Raw genomic sequence first — 26,803 nt, 5'->3', positions numbered from 1 at the left:
CCTCCGTGCATCTCTTCTGCCCCTCCAGGTTCAGTGCAAGGATGCCTCTGCTTCACTGAGCCTCTCTGTCAGAGACACTTGTTCACTTCTTCCTCTTTTGTAACTGGCAGTCACAAGGCAAAGTGCAAAATAGCCCAGTGACAGAGAGAGCACAAACCGTGAGTGGGCTGGAGAGCAGAGTGGCTAGGAGGTCTTTGAGTGGTGGGGGAGACAAGGCTGAAAGACAAGCATGGCCGAGGCCATCACCTATGCAGACCTGAAGTTTGTGAAGGCGCCCCTGAAGAAGAGCAGCTCCAGCCCGTTAGAACAGGGTAAGAAGGATGGGAGAGAGGGCTCCTCCATCCTGCATCCCAACTCCCTTCAGAACCCATTCCCCACACCCCCAGACCTTACTCTCCACTTGTGCTTTGCTTCCTCTTCTCTCCAGACACAGAGGACTACGAGGATGGGGAGCTCACCTATGAGAATGTGCAAGTGGCCCCCACCCCAGCGGGGGCCCCGGGCGTGGCTTCCTCTGGCCTTGGGGACAAAGCGAGTATGGAGAACTCATGGGACATGTCTGTGGGTGCTGTCTTGGTGTCTGCAGTAGTTGGGAAGAGCAGAGCAGTGAGGAATGGAGGAAGGCATTCTTAGGAAAGACAAGGAGAACAGGATAAGTGGGAGCACTAGAGGAAGGACCCTAGGGGCAAGGAGGAGACAGATCTCTGAGGGGTGGTAGGTGCTTGGAGAGGGGTCAGGGCAGCCCTGGGGGCAATGGGCTAGTGGGAAGTGGGGAGCCTGTGGAGAGAAAGGAGGGACTGGGAGAGGGAGGAGAGTAGTGGGGGGGGCAGGGGCACCTGAGGAGAGGATAGAAGAATAAAGGGAGGTGGGGGGCAGGATGCAGAAGAGTGTATGTTGTGGGGTGTAAGTGTGTGAGATGGGGTGAGACTTGGGAGCTTGCTGAGAGTGTCTCAGGGGAATTGAGGAACTTGAAGAGTCATGTGGGTGTTCCAGGACATTGGGAGAAGGCAACCTAAGGAGTGACGGAGTATGGGGAGGTGCATTACTGGGGCTTCCCACCTTCACCCTGGGTGTTCTCCCTCCACAGGGGTCAAGGCAGAGCAGACAGCTAAATCCTGGAGTTGCATGAAGCTCTCAGCTGGGCGGGTTCTCTCCTGTGAGTAGTGCCCCCTCCCCCTAGTTCCCACCTCTAGTGGCCCTGCCCAAGTGGCCATGTGGGTCAAGGCAGTGGACTAGGCTGCCGTCTTCATCCAGTCCCACCTCAGTAGTATGCTAATCATGACATGTCATCGATCCATGTTCCAGATCACAACCTCACTTCCAGCGGTCCCTTCCCTCTCCTGGGATGCAATTTCCATTTCCCTCTACCAGGCAATCCTCCGAGCCCACCTTACCAGACAGAATGCCCAACCCTGATGTGTGTGTGTGTGTGTGTGTGTGTGTGTGTGTGTGTGTGTGTGTGTGTGTGTGTTGGTCCTAGGGCTTGAACTCAGGGGCTAGGATGCGGTCCTTGAGTATTTTTGCTTAAGGCTAGCACTCTACCACTTGAGCCACAGTTCTACTTCTGGACTTTTGGTGGTTAATTGGAGATAAGAGTCTCACTGACCTTCCTGCCTGGGCTGGCTTTGAACCTAGATGTTTAAATGTCAGCTTCCTGAGTAGCTAGTGTTATAGGCATGAGCCACCAGCACTCAGCTAACAAGCCCTGATTCTGAAATACTTTGGTTCTCCTACCCGCAAAAGACCTCATTGCTTCCAAACTCTACTCTTCTGCCTCTAGCTACCTACTTAACCTTAATCAGGAGCTTCGTGGCTTCATTCTGAGTTCATAAATCCATTCCTGGGACTGACTTCTCCTACCCTTGTCTCCTAAGGCCCCACCTCCCCCTCCTGCCTGCAGTACCTCCTGATCGGCCTGCTCCTCATCTGCCTGCTGTTAGGAGTGGCCGCCATCTGCCTGGGAGTGCGTTGTGAGTATGACTGTCCTCCCGCCCACTTCCCTCTCACCCCAAATGTTCCTCTCCTTTCCCCCCAAACTTCCCTTTCTCAGAAGGGCTCACAGATACTGTCCATCCCCCACCCCTTTTCTTGGCCTGGTTGAATCCCCATCTGTCTGAGATGCATCCCTGTCTTCCGAATTGTCCTTACCAATGCAGGCAGGATCTCTTAAGCTTTATGTAGTCAGGTCATACATTTTAGCCTGTAACGCAAAAGCTGCAGGAAACAGAAAAAGGCTGATGTTGGGCAACATGGCAAGAGGAGATCCACTTCAAGTTATCTCTCTCTCTTAACAGAGTCTCACTATATATATATAGCCTAGGCTGAACTCAAACTCACAATCCTCCTGCCTCAGTCTTCTGAGTGCTGGGATTACAGGTACTCCCTACCACACCCAGCCCCTACCTCTCTTTATGGCCAAACAGATCTGCAGTTGTCTCAGCAGTTCCAGCAGGTGACCAGGGTTCTGGAAGCCACAAACAGCAGCCTGAGACAACAGGTCCGCCAAAGGATAACTCAGCTGGGGCAACAGGAGGAGGAACTGCAGGAATGCAGGAGCCAGCTGGCTCAGAGTCAGGAGGAACTACAGGAGCAACAGAGGGTTCACCAGGCCACTGAGGGGCAGCTACTGGCCTGCCAGTTGGATGGCGAGAAGACCAAAGAGACCTTGAAAAGGGAAGAGGAACAGAGAAGAGCCTTGGAGCAGAGGCTGAACAGCGTGCAGGACAGACTGAAGTCTTCTTCCATATGTCCCACATTAGGTATCTGCTCTGGGATAGGGGAGGTGGAAGAAGTGGCCTGGGTAGGGTGGAGACACTACTGGCTGGTGTCAAGGGTCAGGGGTCAGGGGGCGGGGCCAGTGAGATGTAGAAGAAAGAGGCAGTGAACCAGAGTAATTAATGGCTGACCTGAGCTGTGCGGCCTTGGGCATCAGGGAGAAGGGCTCCCCCTGCTCTAGGGAAAATCCTGTGGGGGGAGAGGAGGGTGGCAGCTAGCGCCCACCCACCAAGTTACATCATCCAAAGCCTCATGGCACGCTCAGGTTTCTACATCACAGGATGTGGAAATCCCTTGAATTTGGATGGAAGGTTGAACTTTTTTTCTTCTTTTCTAAAGACAAGCACCATTGTTTAAATTCTCACAACATCCGAGATTCCACCCCAAAAGGTTAAGAATGATAAAAGTGCAGTCTGGAAGCTGGGAGGGAAGGTGAAGTGCTCAGGGACTGTGGCTTAGGGTATCCATTGTGAAAGCAGAAGCCCAGCTAGTAGGTAGAGATGAGAGAAGGGACACCTGAAAAAGGAAAGCTTGTGCTCGAGCAGACACGTTCTCCCCAGGCACACTACCATCTTAAACGGGACACTAGTGTCCATAGACTGTGGCTGGGATTAAGCTCTAGCTGGCTCTCCTGCCGGTCAGGCTTAAGACAGCAAGATTCCACGTGGGCTCTCCCAGCTGTTTGTCTTAATCTGATCCTCTATGGCTCTCCATCCCATGTCTGTGCTGCTGCCCATCCACACAGCAAAATCCCAGGCTGAACCATCTCTTGCAGACTTCTGTTCTGATTGAACTGTCCAGCTTTCTAGGTTTCCCCATACTTCCTCCACCTCACTTAGGCCTGCAACCCGTGGACCTGCCATTCCTCCCATTCTGTGAGCTGTTTCCTCTCTTCACTTCTCCCTACTTAGCTTGGATTCTGGGATCCCATCACTCAGTCCTTTGTTCTCTTGTCCTTCTGGTGCTTTGGACTGGTAAAAACCAAATCCTGCATGCACCCAACTGACCACTTGTCCCCGACTTGTACCAAGACAGACAAATGGCACAATCAGCCTGCTTGGTGCCATTAAAAATCTAAGTGCCACCTGGCAAGCTCTGCCACAATGGGCTTGCTCTCCATAATGGCACCTTCCACACTGCCATCCTCTCCACTTTCAGCAAGTACCCCTCTCTGCCTGTGCCAGAGAGCAATTCCCTCAGATTTCCATCCACAGGTCTATATATCCATTTGTATTTTTGCCCCTCCTGTCCTTTGCAAGGATAAATGCAGTAACTTTCAGAGGGCTTTCCCCGACTCTCCCACACCCCACCCAAACAGTCCATTCTTCATATTGAAGGCAGAAGAATCTTTAAGAACACAAACCTGATCGTGGCATTCCAAGCTAAATCGTCTTTCTAGTTAATGATATAAACATGTTAATGTTGTAGTATGTGCTCAGACACCTGAGATATAGCTAGTGAGAAAAATTATCTTTTGTAAAACCCTATATTAACTTTCTCTTCCTCATAATATAAAAGTAAAGGAAAGCCAGGTACCTAGCCACTCAGGATCGTGGATCAAAGCCAGCCTGGACAGGAAAGTCCATGAGACTCTTATTTCCAAAGAACTGCCAAAAAGTTGCAAGTGGAGCTGTGGCTCAAGTGGTAGTTAGCTTTGAGCAAAAAAGCTCAGAGATAGCAACCAAACCCTGAGTTCAAGCCCCAGGACTGGCACAACAAATGAAAAAAAAATCCTTAATAGAGCTTTTGAGGCCCCTTCCTCATCAATTTATTTTTACTCCTTTAAGTTTCCCAAGGGAATAGTAGGGTGGAGGCAGAGGAAAATGCAGCCAGAGGCAAGGAGCTGGTGGACAGGGAATGCTGTTTGAGAGACAGAGATAGGATTGATGAATGAAAGTCATGTTTTTGTATCAGGAGCACAGATGAAGTATGGAATGTTAAAGAAGGATGTTTATTTCTTTGGGGAGATTAGGAAAAGCAGCACAGAGGAGACATATATATATATTTTTTTTTGCCAGTCCTGGGCCTTGGACTCAAGGCAGAGCACTGTCCCTGGCTTCTCTTTGCTCAAGGCTAGCACTCTGCCACTTGAGCCACAGCGCCACTTCTGGCCGTTTTCTATATATGTGGTGCTGGGGAATCGAACCCAGGGCTTCATGTATATGAGGCAAGCACTCTTGCCACTAGGCCATAGTCCCAGCCCCAACATATAAATTTTTAGGTGAAGAGTGTTCACAATTTCAACAAAGCAGGTTGTCTGGTTATGGAAGAATGGAGAGAAGCAGGAGGGAGCCATTGGCGAGGGGAATGTGGCAAGGTTTTGAGTGGGTGGTAGGGAAATGCTTTCGGGAACAAATGAGATGAATGAGGGACCCATAGGGGTCTAGGTGAGGTTAGCAGAAGTATTTATTGATGATATCTCCACCCCTACTATAATAAACTTTCCATTCTGGGTGTGGCCTACCCAAGTGGAGGAGTGGAGGCCAGTCTAGACCACATAGCAAGTTCCTGAGCTATGTAGCTGTGCCCTGTCTCAAAAGACAATGTATCTCAGTGGAAGAACATTTGCCTTGCACACCTAAGGCCATGGGTTCAATTCCTAGCACAGGAAAAAAAAATTAAAAAGACAGACCTGTTAAGAAGTAATGTTGTTAAATGATTCTAAGTATGCATAGGTAGAGCATTTCCAAGAGAGGCAAAAGAAAGATAGCAAAGATTAAGGACCAGAGGTCTAGGAAGGTGCTGAGTACACTTATTGTTAGCAAGCAGGTGGCTTAGGAGTTGCGTGAATCCCAAGTGTAGCTGCTGTCACTCTGCTTTGTAGATTCTTGCTGTCCAGTGGGATGGAAGCTGCATGAGAGAAGGTGCTTTTACTTTTCACATGCTCTCAAAACCTGGGAGGACAGTCGGAAGCATTGTACATCTCTGTTCTCCAACCTGGCCACATTTCATGAAGATCAATCCTCCTATCAAGTAAGCATCATCTTATCCCCAGGCTGAATGGGTACTGTTTGGTGAGGAGATATGTCAAGTTGGGAATGGCAGGACACTCCTGGCATGAACACCATGGCTTATGCTTCTTTTCCATGGCAGGTACTGCTAGGTACAATATTTGCCACTAAGGAAATAGCCTCCAAATCTTCTTAGCCCTGTGCTCCAAGTGTCTGCTCAGTTTGTATGAGAGCTTAATCTTCTCAACCATCTCTAGTGTGTCTTAGGTTTCTGGACAGTCCCCCTGGGTTGCTTAATAGTTCATTGATATGAATTACCACAAAATAACCTCATCCAAAGAATGGCAGAAACTTCTACCCAGCTGGGTGGCAAATTCTGTATCTGCAGAATGGCACTTGAACAATTCAAATTACTAGTGAACTTTGCATACCAAAGATGAGCATTCTCAACAGTGTATGGGCCTTGTCCATTTTTCACTTCTTCCTACAACCTCAGATCTTTGATTCTCTCCACAGGGTTTTAGCTCCAGCACACGTGACTTTTTGTTAAGTGAGAGTTCATATTCATTTTGGTCTAGCTCCAAATATAAGGGGCAGTGGTGGATTGGTAACTCAAAACACTCTGGGTAAGTCTGTGAGGATATCTGGATATTTTTAACTCCATTTATCACCTCAGAAGACATAGTAATAAAATTTCAAGTTCTCCCAAAACTCTTCTATAAGCTGTAATTGCCTAATTGTCTATTCCCTCTATTTGGTTAGTAATTCTTTAGAGAAGTCTTATTTCCTTCTGTCTCCAGCATCTAGAGGTCCCTGGCATGTACTTTCTTGAGATCTGTCATTGTTCAGGAGATGAGAATTTAGCTAGGGCTTTACAGCTTATGAGGAAAAAGCCTTTGAACTTCCATTCCTCCCTTAACAAGGCTATCCAAACTTAGGCTGTGCTTTCAGACAGGCCATGAGGGCAACAGCTGTCCCAGGAAAGTAAGCCTGCAGTGACAGACTGAGGATTTAGTCCTATGGACTCTGCACCAGGGTGGTCACCTGCTCACACTTCTGTATTTGGAGTTTGCATCATTAGAACTCTCAGTGACTTCCCTCCCTTAGTTCTAAAGCTTCTAGTTACAGCCTACCAACAGTTCTAGAATGATAGCCAGTAATAGCCCTAGGCAGACTAGGTTTTATGGCAGCAGGGGGAGGAATAGACTAGGAGCAGTCTAGACTATATCCTAATTCTACTCTATTCTTTAGGTCTCCCATTCTAAAACAATGTTTCAAGGTACAGCTTTGGTCGTGGACACGAATACAGGAAGAGACATGTACAGAGTCTCTCCTCTTCATCTGTGAGCAGGAAGCTTTCAGGCTTCCAGAAGAGGACCAGGCTTGAACTGAGTTGGGTAAGTGAAGGGGTTAGCACCTAGGGGTTGTGTCTGGGAAGGGAGGAAAAACTTGTTGGTGGGTTCAATAATCACATCCACAAATCCACAGGTCTGTTCTGCTTCTGTAAGGGCAGGTAAGGCCTAGAACAGAAGGAAGGCTTATGGCATGGCTGTCCAGGGGGAGGAGACAGAGTAAGCTGGATGAGGTTTTAGTGATAATCATGTCTAGCTCACTGTTCCTTTACTCTTCCAGACACTCCTACCAACAAGAACATGATCATCCAAGACCTGTGACCCAAAGGTCCTAAGGTCATCATTCCCTGGCATTCCTTCACTCTAGGCATGGCCAGCCAAGGGCTGATGCATGTCTGATACTTCTAGCAGCCTACTGCCTGCTTGAAACTATCCAAGAAGCAGAATTGTTCCTGGGAGGAATAAAACCAAGTCCTCTGGAAAGGACTTTGGCCTTCCTCATGGACCCCCCATACTGGAAATGGTGGGGGGAGGAGGGCGCAGGGGCTGAGTGGATGGGGCGGCCCGGAGCCAGCCAGGCAGTTTTATTGACATATTTTTAAATAATTTGCACGTGTTAGTCTTGTGCGTCAGCAATGCTGTGTGGTTCAGTGATCCCCTGGGAGAGCGGGCCCAGGGTTGGATACAAAGTGCTCTGTCCATTGAGTCCATGCCGAGGCTCCCTATAGGGAGCAGAGCCGGTCAGCCAAGTGGGGCTGACACTGTCCAGTAAGTGCACTCTGTCCTCACAGGGTGTCCTCAGACTAAAGTTGGAGGCCTGAGATCACAGGCCCCACTGCTAAGAGCGTGCCCCAGGCAGCTGCAGGCTGGGTGTGGGTGGCTTGGCGTGGTGCCCTCGGTGGCAGAGCAGACTGCCTGCCTCACAGTTCAGGTTGCGGTAGCGGGCAACAGCTGGAGTGGGACGGGGGCACATGGACAGGAAACCGAAGCTGAAAGGGCCAAGGCAGCAGCCAGGACAGGGCAGCCCATCCTCAGGCTCCCGGGAAGTGGCAGGGGGTGGCGAGGGTTCTGTCCGCTCCAGGGCTGCTGCTCGGGGCAGGCTATGCTGGGCCCGGTTCCAGGACTCACCGGCCCAGCCTTGTGGGGAGTTCACCACCACAGCGGGAGGGTTGTTGTTGAGGGGAGGTCCTGGTCTAGGGGACCAGGGTTGGGAGGCGGAAGAACAAGTACTGATGAAGTTGTCTGTAGCCACAGCAAGTGGAAGCTGGGGAGCCGGTCCTGGGGGTTCAGGTTCTGGGCTACTGCCCTCACACTCCATCTCTTCTTCAGCTGAGGGACCCACGGGAGGTGGGCCAGGACCTGGCAGTGCAGTCTCCATCCGTCGGGGGAGCTCAGGGGACGAGGGTAGTGAGCGGCAGCGTCGGAGAGGCGTCCCAGGCTGGATCAGGGTCTCTGGCGTGCTCACCAAGGGCAGCTGAGTGGAGGGCAGTGGTGACGGTGGTACCAGGGGCAAGGGGGTGACTGGCCTGCAGGGTGTGTCCAGAAGCTTGATCTTGCCACCCCTGAGGTCTTCCCGTAGTGAGAAGGGGTTGACTCGAGTCAGATTGTCCCCCCAGTTTGGGGGTGATTCTGGTGATGGGGGCAGGAAGAGGTCTGACCGGCTTCGTGAGAGCCGGGGGTCAGGCCTTGGAAGCGTGGCAGAGAGACCACCTCTTGGAACAGAACCTGTAGACAGAGAAGCCTGCGATCACTGTTCTCAGTATTTGAGCAGAGCTCTGGAGGGCCTCGCTGTTTGCCAGGAGATGGTGAAACTAGAGCTTAGAAAAGGGATCCCACAGGGTGCTTCACCTCCAACCACCTTTATCTCTTCTTTCCTTCCTCCGCTCCCTCAGACTCTACCAGTTGAAAACTATGTGCTTTAAGATGTCCTCCCACCCTACCCTACGCCAACTCCCAGCCTTCTCACCTAATAAATCCACTTGGCTTCCCCCAGATAACTGAGTTCTAAGGAGAAAGCCACCAGGGCTTCTTTACTGGGTCCATGTCATGCTCACTTACCCTGATTGTGTATCAGGGGAGTCCTGGCAGGGGGGGCTGGCTCAGGCAGCTGCTCCAGGATCCATTCCAGGTGCTGGGTGATCTCAGTGAAGGGGGCGCGAGTGCTGGGTTCCATCTGACAGGTAGAGACAGGGTAGCTTCTTTATTCAGGGCTCTTAGGGAGAGTCCCTGAGTTTTCTTCCCATCACCTGGGACCCACAGGGCAGCCATGGTGTAGATGGGGGTTGTCTGCCAGGAGGAGAGTGGGGTGGGGGGGCTCTTACACTGCAGCAGTGGATGGCCAGAAGCAGGAAAGGCAGTGGACAGTCATTCCCTACCAGGGTTCGGAAAGCAGGCACATCTAGGCCAAAGTCCTGTGAGGAGAGATCAGGGGCTACATAAGCCTACCTTGGCTTCTTCCACATCCCTATGAGGCCTGCAGCCTCCACAGAGCCTGCCTGGGTTAGGAGCTACTTATTGTGGAGCCTCCTGTTTCACATGGAGACAGTCACCTCAGTACGGGGTAGGTAGTCAGGGTCTGCAGGTACTCGGGCGATGAGCTCACAGAGGACGATCCCGAAGGCAAAGACATCAGCCTAGGGGGCAGCACATAATAACGTCAAGAGGAGGAGCAGACACACTTTCACGTGCTGGAATGGGGATTCGGGCATAGAGGGCCAGTGGGGTTCCTGCATATCTGGGTAGGGTGGTTGTTGGGATGGAGCCCTAAGAGAAAAATATCTCAAGGGTCTCTGGGGGGACGACTTTGGGTTCTGAAGGGTTATGTCTTACCTTCTCATCGTACAGCTCACCCCGCAATACCTCTGGAGCCATCCAATATGGGGAACCCACCACAGCCAATGGCTCCTTCCTTGCCCCTTCCCTGCAGGGACAGGGTGGTCAGAAACATCCAGCTGTTCTTTCCAGGCAAGAGGGGAAGAGGGGAGCCCGCACCCTGCCCCAGAGGGAATGTCACTGAGGGCTTCATTTAGACGGGTTGCCTTTGGGAAGTTTGGGGGTAACAAGGACATTCACCTCACCTATACACAGGAATCTTTTCAGCCAGCCCAAAGTCACCTACGACAGCTGTGAAGCCTTGGTCTTCCCTTCGGACCAGACAGTTCTGACACACACACACACACACACACATAGGTGTCCTATGATCACCTTCTGATCTCTGGTCTTCCAATATATACCCAAAGCCCTGCCACTCCCACACAGCTCCAACCTTCTCTCCCAATTCTTCAATGCACCCCACTATTGCAGCACCATTCAACACTCCAGTACTACTCAGTTCCTCAGAGTAGTTTTCTCACCACAGCCTCCCGCCCCAATATTCCCTAATATTTTGCCATTCCAATATCAGAATATGTCTGTTATCCACATTCTAACATCCAGGGACTAAATTTAACCTAATAATCTCAAACTCCTTGATGCCCCTATCTCCCCTCAGCCTACCTTAGATGTGAGGTCTCGGTGGAACACACCCTTGGCATGTAGGTACCGCAGCCCTCGGGCAATATCCAGGGCTAGGTGGAGCCTGACTGGCCAGGACAGGGGCTCAGGGGAGCTGAGCAGCTGTTCCAGGGTCCCACCATTCATATACTAAGACAGAGGGGTGGGAGGAGGGGGAATGCAAGTCAAGGCTTCACTCTGTTTCCTACCTGTCTCACTTACAAGCCAGGGGAACACTGAGGATTACAAAGGTCAGAAGGGTGAGTCTGTGCTTTCTGGTTTCCACTCACGTTCCAATTTTGTAGCTGCTAGCCCTGTGCAACTTTTTGTTATGAAATTTACATACAATTAAGCATTCAGTTCCTCTATTACGGGGACATTTCTCATGCTGTAGCCTAGCCACATGTGGCCAGTGGCTAGCATACTGGGATAGTGCAGATAGGTTTCCATCACTGCAGAAAGTTATATGGGCAGCACTGCTCTAGGGACAACAGGGAATGAATGAGATGCTGAGGCCTCTTAGATTGTCTTCCCCAAGGGCAGTTCAGGTAGCCTGCTGATGGAGGCGGTCCTGGGCTGCTTATTCTCAAGGTCTCCCTTCCCCACGGTGGCAGTGGGTTCCCCCTCCTGGCCTGTCCTTACCTCTGTAAGAGCGTGCAGCTGTCCCTGGTGCACACAGACCCCCATGAACCTGGAAGAGGATGGGAGTAGAAGGAGGGTAGGCTGTACGAGTCCCCGACTTTTCCCGCGGGATCTTTCCTTTTCCTTCCCATCCATCAAGCTGCTCTGCAAGAGGCAGCTGGGCTGCTCACCTTAGGATGTTAGGGTGCCGGAGCCGGTTCATCAGCTGCACCTCCCTTAGCGTGTTGCCCCGGTTACTGGGGAGCTTGTTCATCTTCAGCACCATGACTTGCCCTGACTGTCTGTGCCGGACCTGCGGGCGGTAAAGGCCGGCAGGTGCCCGGCAGGTCGGGTGGGTAGCTGAAGTCTGGGCTCCCTAACCCTGGCCGCGGGCCCCCAAGTTCCAGCCTGTAGCAGATCGGTCCCGCCCCTCTGCCCTCCCGACCAGTCCTACCTTGTAGACCTCCGAGAAGAAGCCGGCCCCGATCTTCTCCGCACAGTGGAAATCGTCCACGCGCGCCAGGCTGGACACGGCGCTGCGGAGGGCTCGGTAGGAGGAGGGGCGGCCCCGGCCCGGGCCTGCGCCGGCGCCCCCCGGCCCCTCCCCGGTCGCCTCTCCCGGCCCGGGGCCCCGCAGCGGGGGCCGTTCCCCAGCCATGGCCGGGCCCCCAGCCCGGGCCTGCTTTACATGGCAGGGTCCCCAGGACCCGGGCAGGCCGCGCTCGCCATGGGTACGGGCCGAGCCCGATGCGGAGCTCGCGCTCCGGGCCGGCGAATGGAAGACCTGTCGGAGATCCGGGGCCCGCCCCCGCCGCGCCGCTCAGCAGGGCCCGGACGGACGCCGCTCCGCTCAGGGCCTGGGCCGCGAGGTGACGGTGGCGGCGGGGCCGGCGGCGGCGCTCCGGGGCGCCGGCGGGCGGGCTCCCCGCAGGCGGAGGCGGACAGGCGGGCGGGCGGCGGCGGCTCCGCTTCGCCGCTGGGGCTCAGGCTCCGCGGCCTGCCAGGGGCGGGGCGGGGCCGGGCCGGGCCGGGCCTCCGCTTAACTCCTTCGCGCCGGGACCTCGCGCGGCGGCCACGCCCCCCAGGTACGCCCAGTGGCCGTGGGCCGCCAAACTCCCCACGAGCCGGTCTGGGGCGTCGGGGGTCCAAAGGCCTCAGGCTGGGCTTGGATTACCGGAGAGAATTAGGCGCTGATTGTGCGTTCGCGAAGCTCGAACGTCTCCGCGCTGTCCCGGGATTCTTTTCTCCCCTCCCTCGTGTCAATGTCCGTCGAGGGCTGGGCTCAGCGAGCCGCCCGATTCCTGGGCTCCACGGACCACCAGCAAGGCAGAGGTCTAGACCTCGAAGGCCCAGCCACGACCGCAGGCAGCCCGGCAACTCGTCCACCTTCCCCTTCTGAGCTCCGGCCTCGACTACCCATTTCCCGGCTCTCTTCCACTCCGCTACCCTCAATTTCTGGACTTGGTAACACCTTCTACCTTCGCCGAGCTGCGGTGCTACCCGGAGGCTGGCCGGTCCCGGGCTCGGTCCAGATGCCTCTGTTTTCCATCCTACTTCCCCGGAACAAAGTTCGGATTCCAGGGCATCCTTCCCAAGACCACCCAACCTGGACCTCCTCCCTTCTTTGTCCAAATGACCCTCTCTCTCTCTTCAGAGAGAAGCCTCCACCTGCCGGGAAGCGCCTCCTTCCGCGCGGGCCCACCCCTCACGAAGTCCCGCCCCCTCAAAGACTGCTTTCCCCGAGACCCCTCCCCTCCACGGGGACCTTCCCTGAGGATGACACTGCCACCATCAGCGCCACCAGAACCCTTCAGTGCTGTGCCCACTCCTCCGTGCGTTCCTCCTACGCGTCAGGACCTCTCAGCGTGACTCCACCAGTCATTGTGACCCCTCCTCTCAAGGTGACTCCTCCCCCTCGGCGTGGCTCGGCCCCGCTCCCCGTGTGACTTCCCTCAGCAGCTTCGGCCGCTCCACCACGCAGGAGCCGGGTCTGCCCCCTCCCGGCGCCACAAGGAACTGCACCTGCCCTCTTTCCTGAGTGCGCAAGCCCAACCTCAGGACACGGCTCTCGCCGTACCCGACGCTTCCGGTTTTGCCATGGTCTCCTCCCTCCCGGGGCAGGTCGTTAGCGGAATAGCCAATCATTGCAAGGCCTGGTTGCCGTCACTGGATCCTGGCGGTCGACTTCCCTATCGAGCAGTTTCCGGCGTCCTTGAGTCTCCTGCCACCTAGCGGCAGAATGGAGACAGGCAGCAGTGGAGGATCAGGGGGCTCTCAAAAATTTTAAAGCATGTTAACATGTCCTTTTGTGTGGTAAGTGAAGAAGAATATGAGCCAGCAGAGGTCTGGGCGTGGGTGGCCGTCTTCTGTGTCCTGTCATACACAAGTTTTGAGAGTCGGAGCCAGGGAGTATATTTGCTGGTTAAAGGCTAATGGGAAAGGAATGAAGGCGGGGCTTTAATGCCTTGGGGTTAGAGCGAAGAAGGCCAGATGCTGTCGCAGTGCTCCGTACAAGGGAAGGTATCTCAAAAGTTTGGGAAAAGAAGAACCAGTGTCATTTACAATCGTTCCTAGACTGGAGAGAGGCAGGTATGAAGAACAGCCTCTGTTTAGGGCATACCCCCCCCCTTTTTTCACAGACATTTGGTCTCAGCCAAACTACATAAAGTTAATGTTAAAATGTTAACATTCACAATTGTTTGTGAATTTGCTATAGTTGCGTAAGGTCTATAAGCACTCTACATTCATGCCACATTTTAAGTGATGTCATTATAACTAGCTTAAGAGATACTGGGTCGGGAGAATCACTGTATTGGTGACAGTTATTTCAGCCAAAGAGCCAGGTATCAATTTTTAGGAAGATCACCATTGTGGTTATGTGGAAGCAAGGATATGAGTTAGGAAAGAGGCTGTGCTGGTGGTTTCATCAGGATAGGATGAAAGGCTGAGCTAGGATAGGATAATTCAGATGGGAGGAAATCTACGGTGGGAAATCTGGATGATTATATTCAAAGTCAGTCCTGGGAGAGAAAGCGTATATGCTGGGTTGATTTTTTTTTTTTTTTTTTTTTAGTTTCTAGTTTAGCTACTGGCGAGATCAACTGAAGTTAAAAAAAAAAATAAAGGAGGAGGGAAGGTTGGTATAGGTAGAGATGACTATGAGAAGCAGCAGGTCAAGGTGAGGCTCAAGGGTGACCACAAAAGTAGATATCATCATTGGGATGAGGTTTATAAAGGGAGAAAAGTAGTGCCTACTTTTTAAGATGTGAAAGCAGGTAAAAGTACTTGCTTTGTTTTGGTGCTTCAGTTAGAACTCATGTCTTGAGCTTGTTGGGAAAGACACTGTATCAATTAGCCAGGCCTCTAGTCCCCCCCACTTGCTGCTGGGTGGTTCTTTTTTTTTTTTTTTTTTTTTTTTTTGGCCAGTCCTGGGGCTTGGACTCAGGGCCTGAGCACTGTCCCTGGCTTCTTTTTGCTCAAGGCTAGCACTCTGCCGTGTGAGCCACAGCGCCACTTCTGGCCATTTTCTGTATATGTGGTGCTGGGGAATCGAACCCAGGGCCTCATGTATATGAGGCAGGCACTCTTGCCACTAGGCCATATCCCCAGCCCTTGTTTTGCTTTTGATAGTACTGAGGTTTGAACCCAGGGCCTTGTGTTCACTGAGTTTGCTTGCTTGACTGGTGCTCTACCACTTGACCCCTACTTCTAGTCTGCAGCCCTTGAAAAAGGGCTACATTATTATTCAGGAAGAGTCTTGATGGTTTTGCCCTTGTCTGCCTGGTTTGTGATCTTACTCAGGCCTCCCACATAGTTAGGATGAAAGGCACACACACTGCCACACCAGCCTTTTAGCTGAGAGGGAAATATAACTTTTTACCAAGATTAGCTTCAAATTGTGAATCTCCTGATCCCTGTCAAGTAGCCAGGATTACAGGTGTGGCCAGTAGACCTTTAAAAACCTCCTTATACCGTTTGGTATAGTGGCTCAAGCCTCTAATTCTACCTACTTGGGAAATAGAGATGGGGAATCATGACTTGAGGTCCCTACCTTGGAAATAAAAAGTTTCTGAGATTCCTTCTTAGTGGCTGGGCCTATGGTTCACATTGTTATACCAGAGACAAAGGGAAACACAAATAGGAGGATTATAGTCTAGGTTATCCTGGGCATAAAGTTATATTTTTGCTTGAAAATAACTGACACAAAAAGGAGCCATTGGAATGGCTTAAGTGCTACAAAGCAGGCATAAGATCCTGAGCTCAAATCTCAGCTCTCCAGAAGTCCTGTTTCATATTTTCCCCTTTTGGTCTTATGTGACTCTAAGAGTTACAAAATGTTACATACCAGCTAGGGGTGGCTAAGATAACAAAACTGCGGAACAACAAAACTATTTCAGTACAAGCAAGAAGACAGGAGAGGAAATACACCAAAAGCCTAAAATCTTTACATGTTAACCCTGTAGTTTCAATTTAGAATACAAAGGCAAATTGATGGCTAACAATTTGGTCTTCCTAGATACAGCAGAGAAGAGGAGGGAACTGTCCCTGCAGAGGCCTTCCTGCAGTTCTCATAGTAGTATATGTATTGGGGGACTCCCATATCAACTAGGAATCAAGTAAGCTTATTGGCTTTGTCCAGCTAATAATAGGGTCCTGCCCTGTGGATGCAGATGGTCTTGGTGGGGGCCACAGAGGACATGGACAGCAGTCATGATGTGATCTTAGCTCCGTCAGAGTGGAGGGCAATCCTGTTTCCAGTGCCACTTTTTCTTGCATAGGCAATGGGGTGTCTTTACTGGCTGTCATCCCTGAGGTCATTCTTTATTCCAGTGCCCAGCATGTTTGTACCTGAAGCAATCTTCTTCACCAGGTCTGTGGGAGTGGTTCCAAAGGTATCACGACTCCCTGGACAGCAAAAAAAAAAAAAAAAAAAAAAAAATTTGGCTTACTCTCTTCTCCAGTCTCTGGTTTTGTCTCACATCTTGTGCCCCATATCCTCCCTTCTCTGTTTGATCTGAGTCTGAGTGGTCTGGAGGCTATTGGAGCTCCCTCATGATAGCTTGGGTTGACAGTGCAATGAAGTGGGTTTCATGCTGCCAAGAAGTTGGGTGATATACAGGACCAGCCCATATGAGGAAATAAGGGCTCCTCAGATCCTTTAACAGCAAATAGAGGGTTGGATCAAAATATTCAAATGTGTCAGGCACTAGTGGCTTATGTTTGTAATCCTAGCTACTCAGGAAACTGAGATCTGAGGATCATGGGTCAAAGTCAGCTGGGCAGGAAAGTTCATGGCACTCTTACCTCCAATTAACCACCAGAAAACCAGAAGTGGAGCTGTGGCTCAAAGTGGTAGAGTGCTAGCCTTGGATGAAAGAGCTCAGGGATAGCACCCAGGCCCTGAGTTTAAGTCCTACAACAACAAAAAGGTTCAGAACAAGCCAGGCATTGCTCTATTTGATTGTGGTGCCAAAAAATAAGCACCTAATTCTTCCCTCACCACCATGGAAACAGAGTAGGAAAATAAGCATAAGATGTACTAGCTGAGAAGAAAAAACAACAACAACAAAGTACATAGAAACACAGAGACTGGCTTGTCAGGACTGAAGGAAGATAAAGACATCTACTTCTGGGTGGGAGTTTCCTTGACCCTTCTGGCTGGCTTACCAAACATGCTGCTGGATTCAGCCTCCTCCGTAGCTTGGATTATAGGCATGAGCCACTGGTGTCTGGCCTCCAAATACTTATATTTAGACATTAGGTTTCCTCCTCCCTCCCTACTCCCCCCCCACACTTTTTTTGGCCAGTTCTGGAGCTTGAACTCAAGAGCCTGAGCACTGTCCCTGGCTTCTTTTTGCTCAAGGCTAGCCTTCTACCATTTGAGCCAAAGTGCCACTTCCAGCTTTTATATATATATATCTGGTGCTGAGGAATTGAACCTAGGGCTTCATGTATACAAGGCAAGCACTTTACCACTAGGCCATATTCCCAGCCCCTCTCCCTACCCCTTTAGCATGACTTTAGCCACATTCCCAGCCTTCAGTTTTCCTGACAGGATCTCAGTTGGCTTAGAACTCACGATCCTCTTGTGTGTGTGTATTACAGGCATACACTGCTACTCCAGCGCAACACTGATCTTTTTTGATGTTAGTAACTGACTATCATCATCTAGATCAGGATTTTCTCAGACACCATTGACATATATATATGTCATATATATATCATATATAGTATATATGATAATATATATGGTTGCAGGGCTTGAACTCAGGGCCTAGGTGCTGTCTCTGAGCTTTTTACACTCAAAGCTAGTGTTCTTTGAACTGGGATCCTCACATCTCAGACTCCTGAGTAGCTAGGATTACAGGTGTGAACCACTGGCACCCAGTTTAGATAATTCTTTATTGTAGGAGGTTGTCTTTCAGCACCTAAGCCCTGTCTAGGATAATTCCCTGCATTCTTGGTTCTAACCCAATGGATGCATCTACTTTCAGTGTGACAATCAAAAATGTCCCTCAACATTGCCACTTGTTCCCTGGGTACAAAATTGTCCCTGAGTATCACTTGATTAATTAATATAAATTAGGAAATACTATCCTTATTCTGTCATCCCTTATTTTATCATGTGATGATTAATCTTGTCAACTTGACTGGCTTGAGAAGCACCTAGATTAGTAGAGTGTGCCCGTGAAGAGTTTCCAGGAAGACAAAATGTGGGTAGCACCTTCCATAGGCTGGGGGCCTAGATGGACTAAAAGGAGGAAATGGAGAAAAGTGGCTAGCACAGGCATTCTGTTCCTGATTCTGTGGTGTGAACTGCTTTGCTCTTTGCTTGGATAGACTGAAACTGCCAAAACAATGACCCAAAATAACTCCTTCTTCCCTTAAATTCCTGTTGTCTCAGTCATTTGTCATGGCCATGTTCACTATTTGTTACATAGAGATATGGTTCATAGGAAAGCTGGATGAATATTAGTTTCCCTTTTAGCCAACTTGTAAATAGCATGTTAGTTTCCTAGAAGCTTCCAAGGTTGACCAATGGGAATTTCTTTGCATGGTTATGAACTAATAATTTAATAATATATCATGTTCTTAAATTGTCTTATTTGGGGGGGAGAGGGGGAAAGTGGGGGGAAATGAGGGAGAAGGTAACAAGTTGGATAAGAAATGTACTCACTGCCTTATGTATAAAACTGTAACCCCTCTGTACATCACTTGGACAATAAAGAAATGGAAAAAAAGTTTTAAAAATTTGTCTTATTTAGCTGGGCACCAATAGCTCATACTTGTAATCTTAGCTACTCCGGAAGCTGAGATCTGAGGATAACAGTTTGTAACTAGCCCAGGCAGTAAAGTCTATGGGACTCTTATCTCCAAGAAACAAGCTCCCATTCAAAAAAAGCTGGAAGTGGAGCTCTGGCTTAAGCGGTAGAATGCTTGAGCAAAAAGAAGTTCATGGATAGCTCCCAGGCCCTGAGTTGAAGTCCTGGGACCAGCACCAAAACAAAACAAAACGAAACAGCCAGAAAGAAAGTGGTGCTCGAGTGGTGGAGTGCCAGCCTTGAGTGGAAAAAAGCTAAGGGACAGCTCCTAGGCCCCAAGTTCAAACCTCAGTCCCAAAAGTAAAATAAGAGTTTCTTCTTGCCCTACGTACCTACTTGTTTAGGGATGAGAACACTCCCCAAAGGCCCACCCTTTTGATTTCTTAGAAGGGTATAATAGGAAAATAATCTACTATGGTAACCAATTTTAAGTATACAATATGACATTGTTAAGAACAGTCACTCTGTGTTCTTATTCATCTTGCACAATTATTCATCCTGCACAATTGAAAGAAACTTTGTTTCCTTTAACCTCTGCTTTTCTCCTAGCTATTGGTAGGAAACATTCTGAATCTGTTTTCCATTCCTTATCCAAGTGGCATCCTGAAATATTTAAACTTTCTTTTAAATCTTAGGATATCTAAATCTACTGTTCAATGTTTCTGATGACTTATGCATAAGTGGCTTGTTTTCTTATACACGAGGACTTTTTTTGTGTGTGAACCTGTAGCTTTCTCTTAGTTTGTTGTTTGTCTAGGGAAATTTCACTTCAGGGGAGGCTTCAGATTCTGCTGTGGACACGGGGGACCATTTGCCAAGATTTCCTACGTTGGAGCATTTTTATCTTTGTGTTTCTCTCTCTCTCTCTCTCTCTCTCTCTCTCTCTCTCTCTCTCTCTCTCTCTCTCTCTCTCTCTCTCTCTCTCTCTCTCTCTCTCTCTCTGTGTGTGTGTGTGTGTGTGTAGTTTTCCATACTTAGGCTTGGACCTTCCCTAGAAATTCTTCAGTGCATATTTATCAGAATCATACCATCAAAGCAAGAGCTGCTCTCAGGGAGCTCTTCTCCATGCTGCTGTCCCTCCAGCCTCTGTGTAATATATATAACATATTATATATGTAAGTTTTTGAGAGAGAGGAAGGTATTCCTGAAAGACTCCTTTGTGAATGGACACATGGCTCCCTTGCTTGTGGGCATACTTTGACTGCTGCCAAAGTTGCATGCTTATGATCCCTAACTCCAAGGATCCCCAGGAGACATAGCCACAATCTCACCTCTCAGGAGATACATGACACACATTATGGTGGTAGCTTTTTTGGGGGGTGGGGTTGCCAGCAACAGGGCTTGAACTCAGGGCCTGAGCACTGTCCTTTAGCTTTTTAATTTTTTAATTCAAGGCTGGTGCTCTGCTACTTGAGCTACATCTCCACTTCTGGCTCTTTGGTAGGTAGTTGGAGATAAGAGTCTCACAGACTTTCCTGCTCAGGCTATCCTTGAACTGTGATCCTCAGGTCTCAGCCTCCTGAGTAGCTTGTATACAGGTCTGAGCCACCAGCTCTTAGCTGATGATGGCTGTGGATAGCTGTCATCTTTCCCAGACGGATGTCTGCTTGCTGTCCTTTGCACTGAAGGTGCTAGTAAAGGCCTTTTCCCCCACCTCAGCACAACATTTTTCAGAAAAACTTTGTTTCCTTTATCTTTTTTTTTTTTTTTTTTATTTTTGGCCAGTCCTGGGCCTTGGACTCAGGGCCTGAGCACTGTCCCTGGCTTCTTCCCGCTCAAGGCTAGCACTCTGCCACTTGAGTCACAGCGCCGCTTCTGGCCGTTTTCTGTATATGTGGTGCTGGGGAATCGAACCTAGGGCCTCGTGTATCTGAGGCAGGCACTCTTGCCACTAGGCTATATCCCCAGCCCTCCTTTATCTTTTAATCATGGCCTTATTGGGGTATAAACTGTATACATTTAACATAGCCATCGCTTCCAAAAAAATATAAAGACTCCTTTGTGTGAGATCAGCAATACCTCAGTGACCTACATAAAGCTGATTACTTTATGTATTTTCTCAACATCTATGCTGCCAGAATGCTGGATATGGAAGGCTTCCAATGTGTCATCTTTAATGCTAGTTAATAAAGCTACTGATATGTGAACATATTTCTCAATACAATTGCCAAAGAGACATTTTTAAGTTGGTAGGCTTTCCAAATGATTGTTAATACTTGTGGATTTGGAGGATGTTATAAATGTAGAAAGCCAGAAAAGACCCCACTGTTTCTTTTCCTTTGATCTGTTCAAGTGCCATGATAATTTCTACATGTATTTCCCTTCCTCTTTGGACTACAAACACATAGACTTGGGTTATCATAATCGTTGGTTAATGACACATACTCATTATTGGTACCTGCTTTATGCCCCCTCCCTCCTGGCCTCTGGGGCTTGAACTCAGGGCCTTATCATGCTAGGTTTGCTCTCTTACATTTGGTACTCTACCATTTGAGCCATGCCTCCTCCAGTCTGTTTCTTTCCTGGCTTATTGGAGAAGGAGTCTCTCAGACTTTGTCTGGACTAGTTTCAAACCTTGATCCTCTAGATCTCAATCACATGAGTAGCTAGAATTACAAGTATTTGGCATCTGGCTCTGCTTTATCTTTTGTTGCATTGTGTAATAATAAGCATTCATGAAAACTATTCCTGGACTGGGGTGTGGCTCAAGTGGCAGATAGGCAAGGCCCTGAGTCCAATCCTCAATATGGTACAAAAGGAAGAGAGGAAGAAAATAGGAAGGAAGGGAAAATGGAAGAAAGAGAAAATGAATGAATAAAAGCACTACGGTAAACAAAAGTAACACTTGACAACAATGTGCATCTAACTACGATCTTATACCATCTGAAGCCCCTAAGACTCATGCTTATTTCCAGATTTTCCTTTTAATAGTTTTTTCATCCATACTTTAAAAAAATTTATTTCAGTTACATTTTTTTAAGATCATTTTTTTTCTTATTTATTGTCAAAGTGATGTACAGAGAGGTTACAGTTTCATATGTTAGGCATTGTATACATTTCTTGTACTGTTTGTTACCTCCTCATCCATACTTTTTTTTTTTTAAAACAAGATTTTGTGTTGTATATAATGCTTTGGAGTTTGTTCTTCCTACTTAAAATGTTGGTGGTCTCTTAAGTTGAGAACTTGTTTCAAAGGTCCCACGACTTTTTAAACTCATCCTGATAGAGGGGATTAATCCTTGCCTCAAGGATGACTCATGTGAGATCTGTCTAAGATCTCCAAGCAATTCCTGGACAGGATCAAAGACAGACCAGAAAGCTAGGGACCACCATTCCGGATATCTTGAAGAGTGGGCAGGCTGCTGCCAACTGCTTTCCTAAGTGGACTTTCATCTTGTATGAGATGCTGTCTCCAGTTATAAATATTTCCACAGCCACACCCTACTCCGGTCAGTGGGTGTGGCAGCTCTCTGAAGGAGCAAGCTGTGGTTTGGTTACTGTGATGACTACCCACTGGATGGAGGCAATGAGAATTCCTATGGGCCCCTTCACCCTGTCCTAGGTAGAATTCTCTTCAGGGGCTTAGAAACACTAGTTGCACAGATAGAAATAATAGCAATAGGCAAGTAGAGCAGGCTTCCTTCTAAATCAGAAATGTGACTAATTCTAATTTGTTTCTTAGTTTCTTCCTCCTTCCCTCTGTGCTGGGGCGATCAGACAGGGAGCCTGGGGCTATGATGGTTTTCTCTGCAGAAAACCTCGTTCTATACCTGTGTTCTAATCCATATCTCAAACGGTAATTCTAATCAATCCTTCCTCCCTCCCTCCCTCCCTTCCCTCCCTCCCTCCTTTTCCTTCATGTGTTTGTGTATGTGTGTGCATGTGTATGTGTGTGCATGCACATGTATGCTGAGACATGAACTCAAGGCCTTGTAATTTCTCTTTTTTTGCTTATCTGTGGTGTTCTCCCACTTGAGCCACAGCTCCACTTCCGAGTTTTGGCTGGTTAATTAGAGGTAAAAGTCTCATAGAGTTTTCTGCTTAGGCTGGCTTCAAACCATAATTTTCAAATCTCAGCTTCTTAAGTATCAAGGATTATAGGTGGGAGCCACCAGAGCCCAGCTCCATTTTTCAATTTTACAGACTCTTCCCTCCAAACTTACATTTGTTACTGCCCTTGACTGTCTTTTCTCTCATTCCCATCAAGCTAGTTAGCACTTGGATAGACACAGACATTCACCAGATAGAAACAATCATTTATTATGCTTCATCTAATGGGTTTTATCCTGCTTTGAGAGACGTACATTCGTTTTCCCATTTCACAGATGAGAAAACTGAGGCTCAATGAATTTGGTCAAGATCCATAACTAATGAAGCTAGCGTTTCAATTTGTTTTTTTTTTTTCTTTTTCCTCAGTAGACTTTCTCATATTGTCCAGAATGCCAAAATTCCACCTAGTTCTGGGTAATGTCAGAAACTTTACCCAGCTGTCAGCAGGGGGAATGGGACTGGCATTATGGGCCTAATCAAGGTTCATTCCTGGATCTGCCTTTCCAAGCCTCCTTGAAGTTGTGGCTGGTTAGAACAACAAGAAGAAAAAGGAAGACGGGGGAGGGAATAGGTAGAAACTGCACAGCCAACAGAATCCAAAGGCAAGGTTGTTTACCTTGACACACGACTGCTATTCTGGGCTGTCCCCACAGCTCCCACTCTCTGGCAGATCGCCTTAACTGTGAGCCAAGTCCAGCAGACTAATTCTAAATGGCATTTACCAAGGCCATCCTTGGCAGAGCAGGGAGAAATAGGAAATGTATTCCTTGGGGCCCTGTGTTCTTGCTCAATTCTTGACATGTCAGTGTAGGAATTCTCGTAGCCTTCCTTAGGAAGATGAGTGGAGTCTTTGCCTCACAAAGTCTGGTTGGGAATCAAGCCCAGATCTGAAATTTTTTTTTTTTTTGGCCAGTCCTGGGGCTTGAACCCAGGGCCTGGGCACTGTCCCTGAGCTTCTTTTGCTCAAGGCTAGTACTCTATCACTTGAGCTACAGCATCACATTGGCCTTTCCTGTGTATGTGGTACTGAGGAATTGAACCCAGGGCTTCATGCATGCTAGGCACGCACTCTACCACAAAGCCACACTCCCAGCCCCCAGATCTGAATCTTAATCATCCTCACTGCCTATCTGCCATCTGGTCCTTCTGGCTGGTACTTTCTCTTAAGAGTCGGGGTCATTTCTTAACAAATTCTAACTTGCTTGCTGGTCTCAAACCCCAGCTCTGCCTTTGTATCTTCATCCACTGAATTCACCCACAAAGAATATTAGTATATACTTAATTTCTAACTGTTTATTCATCTCCCATTTGTGCTAGAAACAGAGACAATGAGTAAAGGAGGACACTCAGTTGCAGTAGCCAGCACCTTCACATGCACTGGCTAGATGATTTTACCACTCACATTAGGATTTAGGAAATTCAGGTTCAGGAGTTAAGTCACCTATTCTGAGAGGTCAAGGTCCCCACTCAAGCTACAGCGAGTATGAGCCCCTGCTTTGTCCCTTGCCTGTGCTCTTGACCCTATGCCACTCATTCTGGTCTCATAGTCTTGAGTTGGAAAATACTCATACATGTTCATTTGGACCTCCCAGGGGAGAGGGCAAATGGTCCTATCTGCATTTGTGAGGACATTGGGGTGTGGATTTGCGCAAAGGCCCAAGGAACTTAGTTTTCCTGATTCCCACATAGTGTACATTCTGTCACCTTCCAGGTCTGAGCAGAGCATGGCATGTTTTGTTGAGTGGACGAGCCACTCAAGAAGTACTTTCTTACATAATTGATAATAAATGTAATGTTATGTCCTAGAGGCATACAGGATCTTTTTTTCCCCCTTCTGTCTCCCCTTTGGGCCAAGGCTCCCTTCAGATCTTTCCACTAAACTTCTGCTCCTTCCACAAGGAGCCTCGGGGAGGCACCCCTCTCCAGCCCTGCTAGGCCAGGGAAGTCAGAGCAGGATGTGGGAGCTGCATGGCCTAAGCAGTTTTGGTCTGCATCCTACCTAGAGGGGTGGGGCTGCCATGTTATACACCCTCAGCAGCCTCCCTGCTCAGGTGGCAGGATGGCCCAGGGAGCCTGTTCTACAGCTCAGTTGTCATTCCAGTGCTCCCGTCTCCCCCGGAAGCCCCGCCCCCTTCCGCTGCCCCTGAAGCCCTGGACACAGCAGTACACAGAGCCTAGAGGCTCAGGCTAGGCTAGAAGGGTAACAAAGGAGCTGCCTGGCTATGACCAGCGCTTTCATCCCGGGGCTCAAGCCTCGGAACCCTCATTATATTCCAGGGTAAGTTTTCTACTTGCTTCCCCGCAGGCTTTAGAAATGGAGGTCTAGGGTCCTAGGAGTTGGGTCACTTAGCCCTAGGGTCAAGTAGATATACAGGTTTGGAGGCCTGAGGCTAGGGGGTGTGTGGTATTGGATGGAAAAGAAACCCAGAGGGAAGAGATATCTAGGTCTGCTACAAAGCTTTGTGTTGTTTTGTCCTTGGGAACAGCTAGTATCGAAGAGGAGGGGCTGAAAGCTCAGAGGATTTAGAAATGCCTATTCCAATGGATTTTGCAGCTGTGTCTGGAAAGATGGGGGCTTTAAAGTCTCTGCTTCTGTCTCTGGGCATGGTGGGGTGGGGGATCCTGGAGGTAAGTGGGTGGATCCTATGCTACAGGTACACTGGACACTGCCCATTACTTCAGTTCAGCATGGGACAGACCTATGGGCAGGTGACTGGCCAGCTACTTCAAGGCCCACCTGGCATTGCCTGGCCTCCTGCCCGCCGCACACTTCTGCCTCCCATTTGTCCTCCGAGATCGCCTGAGCTTCTCGGGGAGAGGCCACCTCTCCGGCGTGGGCACGAAAGACTCAGCTCCAGCATGATCCCAGGGTACACGGGTCTGTATACAGGTGTGAACAGATGTTCCCAGCCTGGAGCATGTCTCAGATCCTAACGGATCTTCCTTGCCTTCGCCTGCTAGGTTTTGTCCCCCAGGCACAGTTCATCTTTGCCAAGAACTGCAGCCAGGTCTGGGCTGAGGCTCTGAATGATTTTACCCAGTGGCATGGGAGGCAGAGGAGTCAAGAGCTGCTGGAGGAGGCCAAGGAAGAAAAGGACACAGAGGAACACCAGGAACCAAAGGCAGAAGAGCCGGAGCAGAAGGTGAAACAAGTAAAAGCAAGAAGGTGGGGCTGGGGTGTGTGGAGGAGTAGAAGTGGTGAGGGTGCTTGGCTTTGTGTCTAGGTCGAGGGGTGACCACAGGTCACGTGGCTGTGGGTACAGAGGGGTGGGGCTCAACTGCCAGCTTCATCTTCTGGCGAGCATGAACGTGTGACGCACCTATTTTTCTTCTGTCACCTTCTCTCACAGGCTTCTCCTTACTCCATGGATGACACAGACCCTCAGAAGTTCTTCATGTCAGGTGAGAGGAGGGGGGGTAATGAACAAAGGCCTGGGAGGCCAGGGACGTCCACTCAGTGTCCACATTCCCCCAGGCTTCACTGGCTATGTGCCCCGAGCTCGCTTCCTCTTTGGCTGCAGCTTCCCAGTGCTCACCAACCAAGCACTGCAGGAATTTGGGCAAAAGCACCCTCGGCACAGGGCCCAGGAGGAGCTCCAGCCTCTCCCCCCACTTCCTAGAACCTACCTTCAGAACGCGGGTCTTCTGCCCCACTATGGGGGCTATGTGCCAGGTGAGAAGCGCCTGAGGGAGGCTGTGGTGACTACAATGTTTGTGTGGACAAGGGTGGTTTTGGTGAGTGAGGAAAATAGACAGGAGAGGGGGGGGTCTCAGATGATGTGATCCAGCTTTTCTCAATAGAAAGAAAGGGAAACTGAGGTCCTCACAGTGGAGAGTTAGGGCCAGATTTTGGTGGGCAGTTTAGAATTCAGGCAACTGGCTGAGAATTAACTGGCTTTTTCATGCCACTGGCTACAATGACAGGTTCTCTTGGCCACACAGGGTATAAGTTCCAGTTTGGCCACACATTTGGGCATCTCACCCAGGATGCCCTGGGCCTCAACAGCTCTCAGAAGCAGCTCCTGGCTTAGGTATCTGGACTTCAAGTTCTTCTTTGTCTTTTTTTTTTGGTGCCGGCAACAAGGCTTGAACTCAGGGCCTGAGCACTGTTCTTTGGCTTTTTTGCTCAAGGCTAGGATTCTACCACTTGAAGAACCACAGCTTCTACTTCCAGCCCTTTGGGGGTTAACTGGAGATGAGTCTCTAGGACTGTCCTGCCTGGACTGGCTTTGGAACCTTG

General features: G+C 49.4%; 3 protein-coding genes across 3 annotated transcripts; 2 read left to right on the top strand and 1 right to left on the bottom strand.

The window, feature by feature from the left end:
- Positions 1–87: 87 nt before the first annotated feature.
- On the top strand, positions 88–7,561 carry Cd72 (CD72 molecule). The gene is made up of 10 exons (XM_048348224.1): positions 88–311; positions 428–535; positions 1,088–1,156; positions 1,875–1,970; positions 2,424–2,759; positions 5,600–5,770; positions 5,869–5,878; positions 6,278–6,352; positions 6,978–7,126; positions 7,362–7,561. The coding sequence occupies exons 1-9, from the start codon at positions 230–232 to the stop codon at positions 7,111–7,113; spliced, it is 1,083 nt and encodes a 360-aa protein (XP_048204181.1). The 5' UTR covers positions 88–229; the 3' UTR covers positions 7,114–7,126; positions 7,362–7,561.
- Positions 7,562–7,629: 68 nt separating this feature from the next.
- On the bottom strand, positions 7,630–12,889 carry Tesk1 (testis associated actin remodelling kinase 1). Its single transcript, XM_048330047.1, has 10 exons — positions 11,646–12,889; positions 11,383–11,504; positions 11,213–11,261; positions 10,574–10,720; positions 10,156–10,238; positions 9,908–9,998; positions 9,628–9,711; positions 9,400–9,489; positions 9,137–9,251; positions 7,630–8,803 (listed from the first exon to the last, which is right to left on the bottom strand). The coding sequence occupies exons 1-10, from the start codon at positions 11,847–11,849 to the stop codon at positions 7,917–7,919; spliced, it is 1,872 nt and encodes a 623-aa protein (XP_048186004.1). The 5' UTR covers positions 11,850–12,889; the 3' UTR covers positions 7,630–7,916.
- Positions 11,919–26,635, top strand: Fam166b (family with sequence similarity 166 member B). The gene is made up of 8 exons (XM_048348213.1): positions 11,919–12,276; positions 12,846–13,023; positions 24,776–24,841; positions 25,218–25,441; positions 25,525–25,706; positions 25,914–25,965; positions 26,039–26,236; positions 26,506–26,635. The coding sequence occupies exons 1-8, from the start codon at positions 11,919–11,921 to the stop codon at positions 26,592–26,594; spliced, it is 1,347 nt and encodes a 448-aa protein (XP_048204170.1). The 3' UTR covers positions 26,595–26,635.
- Positions 26,636–26,803: the final 168 nt, after the last annotated feature.

The sequence above is a fragment of the Perognathus longimembris genome, chromosome 1 (genome assembly GCF_023159225.1).
Source record: "Perognathus longimembris pacificus isolate PPM17 chromosome 1, ASM2315922v1, whole genome shotgun sequence".
NCBI lineage: Eukaryota > Metazoa > Chordata > Mammalia > Rodentia > Heteromyidae > Perognathus > Perognathus longimembris.
Note: the sequence above shows the minus strand (reverse complement) of the source record. Positions and strands in the feature narration are given on the sequence as shown.